At 38.2% G+C, this 9,095-nt stretch overlaps 1 protein-coding gene across 1 annotated transcript; it reads left to right on the forward strand.

The window, feature by feature from the left end:
• The first annotated feature begins 215 nt into the window (after window positions 1-215).
• Window positions 216-8,774, forward strand: FGG (fibrinogen gamma chain). The gene is made up of 10 exons (XM_030312877.1): window positions 216-346; window positions 450-494; window positions 928-1,111; window positions 1,223-1,316; window positions 2,839-2,969; window positions 3,322-3,455; window positions 4,354-4,538; window positions 6,011-6,288; window positions 7,875-8,044; window positions 8,549-8,774. The coding sequence occupies exons 1-10, from the start codon at window positions 269-271 to the stop codon at window positions 8,561-8,563; spliced, it is 1,314 nt and encodes a 437-aa protein (XP_030168737.1). The 5' UTR covers window positions 216-268; the 3' UTR covers window positions 8,564-8,774.
• The last annotated feature ends 321 nt before the right edge of the window (window positions 8,775-9,095 follow it).

Here is a 9,095-nt window from a genome sequence, read left to right on the forward strand (position 1 = left end):
GCCACAGAGGAGAAAGTTTGAGCTGAGCCAAAAAAGGAGGAGCTTACACCTGTGTGCCAAATCTGAGAACCTGACCGAGCATAGGGTGGGAGCCAGGATGAGGAAAAAGACGGGAAACACCTCCCCGCCTTTCTGGAAAGAAGGCCCCGTGATCAGCCCCAGCCACTGGCAGTCCGGCCATCCTTGGAGCTTACTTAAAAGGACAAGGGGAGCCCGAGAGGCCACTGTGCTGACACTTCAGGGCTCGGAGCACCGGTACCCAGACACCATGACTTGGTCCTTGAACCACCAGGGTTTAATCCTCTGCTTCTGTACTCTTTTATTGCTCCCCTCAACATGCCTGGCAGTAAGTGTGCTGTTTATAGAACATAGTTGTTTTACATGGGAAGCTGAAAAGTGAGGACACAGCTGATAAACTAGTGACATTTCTGGGTTTTTTCCCCCTCCAGTATGTTGCTACGCGAGACAACTGCTGCATCTTAGATGAAAGATTTGTAAGTAGTTTTCATGTTTCTCACTGTGTTTGAAGTGGGGAGGGGCAGAGGAATAGAAGGAATTCTCTCACAAATCTCATTTGGCATTTTTAACTTTAAAAAACAAAAAACATAGTCTAGGTTTTACCTATTTTTATTAGCAGGTATTTATGCAATTAAAAAAAAAGTTTAACATTTATTTATTTTTGAGAGACAGAGACAGAGCATGCGTGGGGGAGGGGCAGAGACAGAGAGAAGGAGACACAGAATCTGAAGCAGGCTGCAAGTTCTGAGCAAGCTGTCAGCACAGAGCCTGATGCGGGGCTCAAACCCACAAACTGTGAGATCATGACCTGAGCGGAAGTTGGATGTTCAACCGACTGAGCCACCCCGGCGCCCCTATGCAATTTTTAAAAATCAAGATTTCTAATCACTTTAATTGTTGCATTTTCAGGGTAGTTATTGCCCAACTACCTGTGGAGTTGCAGATTTCCTGTCTACTTACCAAACCGGTGTAGACAATGATCTGCGGACTTTGGAAGACATCTTAAGTCGAATTGAAAACAAAACCTCAGAAGCCAAAGAATTGATCAAATCAATCCAAGTCAACTATAATCCCAATGAGCCACCAAAGCCAAGTGAGAAACTAAATACTACCGACTAAGAAAATGATTTGTGATGTTCTTTTGCTGTTGTTTCAGTGGTTCCACTTGCTTATGTCTTTCTATGTCTCTGATCCTGTATTACAGACACAATAGTGAGTGCTACTAAGGATTCCAAGAAAATGATGGAAGAAATTCTAAAATACGAGGCATTAATTGGAACACATGAATCAAATATTCGGTAAGCGTTTTTGTGTTAATTTACTCTCCCAGATTGACTTAGTTTTTATTCAATATTCCAAGCTTCAATGGAAATAATCTTTTATTTCTTCCCCACTTATAATATCCAATTGACATTATGCCTATCTTGAACACAGTGGAGGTAGAAGTTTTTAGAGCATTACCAATTGCATTGGGTTATAACTGCTTTTTAATAATCGTATGGGAGAAAGGTGTTCTAGACATCTTCATATGCTGTTGTGACCAGAATTAATCAAAATGGTCACCACCCACCCACCTTTGGCTTACTACATAAATCCATACTGATGGGAATTTGGTTGTTGAAAATGAAATTCCTTTAATAAAAAATGCCAACAAAGAGGTGGTGGGGAATTAGTAAGCAGAAGTATAGGGAGGATCTTGGCTACAACAGTATATTATATTGAAGGCAGAGCAGAAAAAAAAATGTGCTTTAAGAAGCTAAGCATAACAAACATTGTAGAGCAACATGTTGATCATGGCACAATGAACATGCAGTCATGTATTCTCCTCCCTTCACTTGAAAGTAAAATGTGTCTGTTAACAACTTCCCAGGGACTCACTGACTTTCTGAACAGAGGGTCTCGGATACAGTTTAGTTTCTTACACAATTTATTTTCCTAAATTTTTCTCAAAGTAGCATAGGATATTGAGATAAACGGTGACTGGAGAGCAGTGGTCCAGAAGGGATCTATCTTCTGTTTGTCATCAGAGGCCATTGCTATTATTTTTGTGGTTATTACTAACATTGTAATTTGCATTATGATTGCCCATCATTGAAGTTAAAGGAGACTACTGTGCAGAAATTTTCTAAGGTGCATGAGGGAAAAAAGTGGTCAAATAGTTTGTCTATCCTTCTTTATTTCAAAGAAAGATACAATAGTCTGTGTATTATAGATGGTTTTCTATAATTTCTGAATATGTATAAGCAACCCTGTGAGAAACCACAAAAACAGCTTTTTTACTTCCCTCAGACTCTTTCCAAAACTATGTAAACAGAAACATGAAGAAGAAAGAGAAAGTGTCTGTTATTTTATGTAAGATAATGCTCCAGATACTTTTCCTATGTAAGTTATAGACTGAAGTCCACAAATAGATCCTCAGTAGATCTACAGTGAAAAGGAATAGCTTCCACCTGTGTGAATTGCTAGGCAGAACCTTTCCTTCCCTAGGAATATTCTGTCCTAAAAAAACATCAGGCAGTCTTCCTATTAACCAGGCTCAACACTCACGTAGGCTGTTATCTGCTGCCCTTTATGCAGAAGGTAAAAATCAGGATGACCACTTACCATGATACAGCTTATCGATAAGCACTCTGTTATTTTCTTTTCCAAAAAGCTTAGAACTCTAATACACCTCAATTCGGTAACATAATTTTATATTTCTTCCAAGAATGAAGCCATTTATCAGGAAGTACTTCTGGAGACCACAAAGTATTTTGTAATGAAAATACAAAATTACTCCTCTGAGGGGAATATTCTGTTACCTTATTCTTCTGCTTATAGATTTTTGCAGGAAATATATAATTCAAATAACCAAAAGATCAATAACCTGAAACTGAAGGTAGCCCAGCTTGAAGCAAAGTGTCAGGAACCATGCAAAGACACAGTACAAATACATGATACAACTGGGAAAGGTATGTGAAAGGTTTATATTGGGATTATTTTTATCACAGCAAATACATAAAGCAAGGAGAATGTATAGGAATGTATACTTTGGAAAGTGTTTAGAATAATTTGCAAAGTGTTTATAGGAATGAATAGGAATAACACGGAAAGTGTTTAGCCATTAAATCTAAGGTGTCCAATTGCTTAGACCTTTCTTGAGTAGTTGAAAAGAGTTTGAAAGGAATGATGATGAGAGAAGAAAATGCTTCTTGGGACATGAATCATTTGCAGCATGTTAAAAGCTCACTATGAAGGCTGGAACAGTCTAACAGGGATTTCAAACCACAGTAAAACCTTCTTCTGCTCCTTCTCCTCCTTCAGACTGTCAAGACATTGCTAATAAGGGAGCCAAAGAGAGTGGGCTTTACTTTATCAAACCTCTGAAAGCTAAGCAGCAGTTCTTAGTCTACTGTGAAATTGATGGATCTGGAAATGGATGGACTGTGTTGCAGAAGGTATTTTTTCCCTCACCCTGTATATTTAATGAACGCCCAGATAAACATCCTCCATATGCCAGAAACTTTTGCAAGCGCTTGCTGAACATTAACTCAATTAGTCCCCACAATTTCCCTATGAGGTAGGTACAATCATTATCTCTATAGAGGAGGAAACTTAGGCACAAGAGGTTAAGTAACTTGTCCAAGGTCACATAATAAGTAACACATAATAGGTCACATAATAAGTAAAAGAGTCAGGATTTGAACCCAGGCAGTCTGGCTTCAGAGTCTGTGCTTTGACTCTACACTATGTTGGCACTGCTGTTATAGATTCACTATAGCATATAACCACTATCGAATGACAAAGAACTAGAAGAGACCTCTTTCATGAGGCAGCACAAGATGTAAGGCTGCCCATCACAAAGAGAGAAAGTCTCCCAGAGGATACGGTTGGGTTATTCCAAGACAAGCCCATCTGGTATCTCTGGCACTCATTGCCCATTCTTTTACTTTTTGCTTATCTTTGATCACTGTTACAACTAATCTGCAGGGGGCGCTCAGAGTGAGTGATGGAAGCGCTCGTTGGTAGATACAGATTGAGCAATTGGCTTGACCTTTCTACCATCAGTATAAAAATCAGCAATATCAAGTTGGGGTTCTGAAGTCCTCTAGGTGCACCAGACACTCTTTTTAAAAAGTATTTCTCTTAATCCTCTGGTGTAATCCTGCAGCAACCCTACGAAACAGGCATCATTATTCCATTATTCCACCCTACAAAACTAAGGCAGCTTGCCCAAGTTCACTTAGTAAATGGTGGAATAATACTGTCCATATTTTCAACAAGATGTTTGTAGCATTTTCTTTGTGTGCACTGATAATCCACTCTCCCCTTTTGTCCATGCAATTGTGTAATTAGAGGCTTGATGGCAGTTTGGATTTCAAGAAAAATTGGATTCAATATAAAGAAGGATTTGGACATCTGTCTCCTACTGGAACCACAGAATTTTGGCTGGGAAATGAGAAGATTCATTTGATAAGCACCCAGTCTGCCATACCATATGCATTAAGAATACAGTTGGAGGACTGGAATGGCAGAACCAGGTACTGTTTAGAAAGGACTTCTATTTCTTGGTGTAGAGACTGTCTGGAATGTGCACTTTCCAACTATCAATAGACCAACATCAAAGACAGCCTGACAAATGCAAAGAGCACATCCAACCATTTTCCTCAGAAGTCAGTTTGGTTCTTGGGCAGTTCAAAGACATAGGTCCTATCCAGGATGGGTAGTGTTTTGGTACAATCTACTTACCCTGGAACCGTACAGAATAATAGCTAATATTTGCTGAGCATTTAATATGTACTAGACATCAAGTGTGAAATTATAATTTAATCTAGTCCAAATAACTATTTCATGAGGAAGGTACTATTATTAATCTCATTTTACAGATTAACTTTCCCAAGGTCACATTGCTGGTGTATGGTAAAGATTGGATTTGAACTCAGGTAGTTTGACTCTATAGCTTATCCTCCTAATGACTATTTTGGTTGAAAACTGAATCCAGGCTTTTCAAATTTCCTGGCAGTTCAACGACAATTCAGTCAAATCCATGAGCTACCTTAAAATTAAATCTTCTAGTTCCTTTGGTAACATAAAGTCCTCTCTATGCCCAGAGCTATCAGGGACCTTTGAGCATAGTATTCCTAGTTAAAATTCACAAAAATATTTCATACTTTTGTTGCGTCTACAAAATAATGAAATATATTGTCTCCAAACTTGTATTTTTAATTTTTTTCATCAGAAACTACCACAGTCAGCAGATCTTCTCTTAGGAGAACACCTCCCATTTCCCAAGCACTGGAGATTAGGAAAGAGGCTAAATATTTTCTGAAATTTTCTATTCATGCACCAAGGCCCATTCTTTCCTGCAGTCCATAGAATTCTGGCCCTTATTCACAATTCCCTACCCCCCCCCCCACCCTGGGGAAGATTCTGATCATACAGCTTATGTTTTGTGGGCCACACAGGGACCATTTCATTCATGTGATGCTCTAGGAAGCCCTCCTTCTTGCCACTACAAGACTGCCTTGGGAAAGAAAAATCCCTTTAGGACCTCATCCTTCAGATGACATTAGTGACTAATAGAGGTGTAGTTCCTTCAAGATCATTAAATTAATGATCACTCAGTGTCATTTGCTATGGTTTATAACTCCATGTGCAATGCTAAACACTTAGATAAAGGTGGAAAACATGAAATTAGATTCATCCAAACACCTGAGTTTGATATTAGGACTCTATAGGCAAAAAGCATTAAAATGGCTGATGTTTTTAGTTTACATTGGGATGCCTTGAAGGCTTCTAGACCCATCCTGGGTGGTGTTGACGAGTTCTGAACTGATTCACACATCCATTGCCTCTTGCCAGATTTGCAGAAAATTTGACTCAATGAGCGGATTTCAGGCTTACGAAGCGAAGTTAAACATTCTAGACAATTTTCTTATGGAAAAGGGAACTTCTGAGGTCCCTTGGTCCTAATGAGGGTCAAGATATGATGTCTCTATTCCCTTCTTTATAGTACTGCAGACTATGCCATGTTCAAGGTGGGACCTGAAGCTGACAAATACCGCCTGACATATGCCTACTTTATTGGTGGAGATGCTGGAGATGCCTTTGACGGCTATGATTTTGGCGATGATCCTAGTGATAAATTTTTCACATCCCACAATGGCATGCAGTTCAGTACCTGGGACAATGACAATGATAAGTATGAAGGAAATTGTGCTGAACAGGATGGATCTGGTTGGTGGATGAACAAGTGTCATGCTGGCCACCTCAATGGAGTTTATTACCAAGGTATAGATTTCTTCCTTAGATATATGAATTAGTGTATAGTCTATATTTTTATAAAAGGTAAAAAAACAGGGGCGCCTGGGTGGCGCAGTCGGTTAAGCGTCTGACTTCAGCCAGGTCACGATCTCGCGGTCCGTGAGTTCGAGCCCCGCGTCGGGCTCTGGGCTGATGGCTCGGAGCCTGGAGCCTGTTTCTGATTCTGTGTCTCCCTCTCTCTCTGCCCCTCCCCCGTTCATGCTCTGTCTCTCTCTGTCCCAAAAATAAATAAACGTTGAAAAAAAAAATTAAAAAAAAAAAAAGGTAAAAAACAGATATAAGAAAATAAGAAATAGTTAGTAAAGATGTTGGGGGGCTTATTATATAGCTCTTTATTTTAAACCAGAATTGGATAATACTAAACTTATACCTCAAATTGGCCCCACTACAAGAAATCCACCCGGTTGATATTTCTTCTAGACTTACCATATGTATGATCTGGATGGGCTAACATTATCATATTTATGCTTGTTAACATATTAGCCTGGTGCGGCTTCCCATGAGCTGTGTGACAGATATAACCAGTGAGCAGTGAGCAGGTGTCCAAAGGAATGGAGTAAAGATCAGGGAAATAATGGTAAGGGCACAGTTCCATGAAAGCTTGAGAGGAAAGTACAGCCTGAGAAGTGCAGGCACTTATTTTAGACCGGGGGTAGCAAGCTGTAGTTTGCTCGAAGGCTGGAACACTTCTGAACAGTGGACTTACTGATAAACTATTGTTACTACTCAACAACTATGTATTGGGGAGGCCCTACTAATTCCAAAAGCTCTATTAAAATAAGCAATCTTACCTCCTCTGGGCACTGTGCTAGCCAATAGATGATTTGTAGTCCTCTTAAAAGCTATTTTATCTTTTGATTTTCACAACGTTCTCCCCCCCCCCCACTCCCCACTTTTAAACGTATCTTTGCACCTACAAACCATGCAATTAGAAGACACTCTCAGGGAAGGTGTTTGATCCACATGACTCAGACTAGCCATGTTGATAGCTTGTGGTATACTCCAGCATTGGACTCAGACAATCCTTTACAAAATCACATGGGATCTAGTGCCCAAGGACAAGGAGAAGGCAAATCAATGTAGTCTCCACTGTGTAATGGAGAAAAAAATAACTTTCCAAAACTGTTTTCTAAAGTACTTTCCAGTGAAATTGTGTTTTTAGATGACTCAAGGTCATCTCATCAGGAATTGTGACTGCTGCCATTCTAACCTGCTTGTGGAAAGATGATCAGTAATAGCTGATTCCAGGATGGCTAAGCTTGGGAAGAGAGGCAGATTGGGGAAATTTGGGATTCTTGCTCTGTTAATAAGGGAATACATTTATGTATGGATGTGATCAAGAAGTAGAATACAGATATAAGGGGTTGATTCATAATAGAGTGTATTTTAATTGTAAATCAGGATTTATGATTTTTTACGGATTTTTCTGATAGTAGATAACACTATAAATTTGATGTAAGTGACAATGTATTTTGTAATAAACCATTCTTTATAGACTTTCTGAGATAAGGATAATCAAGAGTAATTATATGTACATCTACAATTTATTTTAGGTGGCAGTTACTCAAAAACATCTACTCCTAATGGTTATGATAATGGCATTATTTGGGCCACCTGGCAATCTCGGTGGTATTCCATGAAGAAAACCACCATGAAGATAATCCCATTCAACAGATTATCTATTGGAGAAGGACAGCAGCACCATCTTGGGGGAGCCAAACAGGTTGGACCAGAACACCATGTTAAATAGAATATGACTAAATCATTTTACCCTGAGAATTAACTGTTAATTTCTATTAGTTTCAGAAACTTTTCTGAAAGTTTCATTTTTCTTACCCTATTTATTAATTTTAAGTCTTTTATTAAGAGTATTTAGCCTTAAATGGAAATTAACACTCACTTGGGATTATATTCCCAAATTACTGAGCTCAGAGTTGTTTAAAATGTGTTTAAGAAGATAACATTTTAGCTTATTTCCTAAATCTATAATAATAAAATTATTGCCAAATTTTGAATTTTAATGATAACATGTCATTTTGTCTTGATTTTTTGTTTTTATTATTTCTTAAATATTTTAGTATATATGAATAAAATCAGAGTAAATTCTAGCATTTCAAAGGCCTAAGTATCTTTTCCATGTTTATTAACCCCAAATCATCCATCTTTAATTCTTCTTTTTAAATGGACAGAATTATATCTTTTTAATATATTTTTGTTTTGGTCTTAGGCTGGAGACATTTAAAAGACCATTTCAAAAGTGATTTGCTTTCTTAAAAGGACTTTATCTGAACAGAGAAATAAAATATTTTTCCTATGGGACAATGGACTTGCAAAGCCTCACTTCATTGTAAGAGTAAGGAAGAACCCATGTTGAGAACTCCACTAACAGTTTTATGCTGATGATAATTTATCTACATGTCATTTCAATAAACATTTTGTTTCCTAAGACTAGATACATGGTATCTTTTATTGATCATGAAAAACCATCACTTTCCTTCAATTCAGTAATTCCAGTTGGGCAATCATCAGTAGTTGCTGAGTTCTTAGTTTATGCTGAACCTTATCTTGACTCTTAGGTAGTTATGAAGAAAATAGAAATCATGGCTTTTGTCCTCCAGGGGATATAAGACAATTATAGGAGAATACAGTAAGCCTAAGTGACAAAATTTGGTATAAGAACATAAACACAAGTCACCATCACATAACTAAAGTTCATGGTACCCAAAGTACAACTGGACATATAAGGCTGTTTGGGAATTATCCCAGAAAAAACG

Source organism: Lynx canadensis, chromosome B1 (genome assembly GCF_007474595.2).
Source record: "Lynx canadensis isolate LIC74 chromosome B1, mLynCan4.pri.v2, whole genome shotgun sequence".
Taxonomy (NCBI): domain Eukaryota; kingdom Metazoa; phylum Chordata; class Mammalia; order Carnivora; family Felidae; genus Lynx; species Lynx canadensis.

Bases quoted from the DNA above. Each gene is read 5' to 3' on its own strand.
- FGG (XM_030312877.1), top strand. From the start codon at position 269: ATGACTTGGTCCTTGAACCACCAGGGTTTAATCCTCTGCTTCTGTACT. The intron at 3,456-4,353 runs GTATTTTTTCCC...TTGTGTAATTAG, and splicing joins GATGGACTGTGTTGCAGAAG to AGGCTTGATGGCAGTTTGGA. The intron at 4,539-6,010 runs GTACTGTTTAGA...CCTTCTTTATAG, and splicing joins GACTGGAATGGCAGAACCAG to TACTGCAGACTATGCCATGT.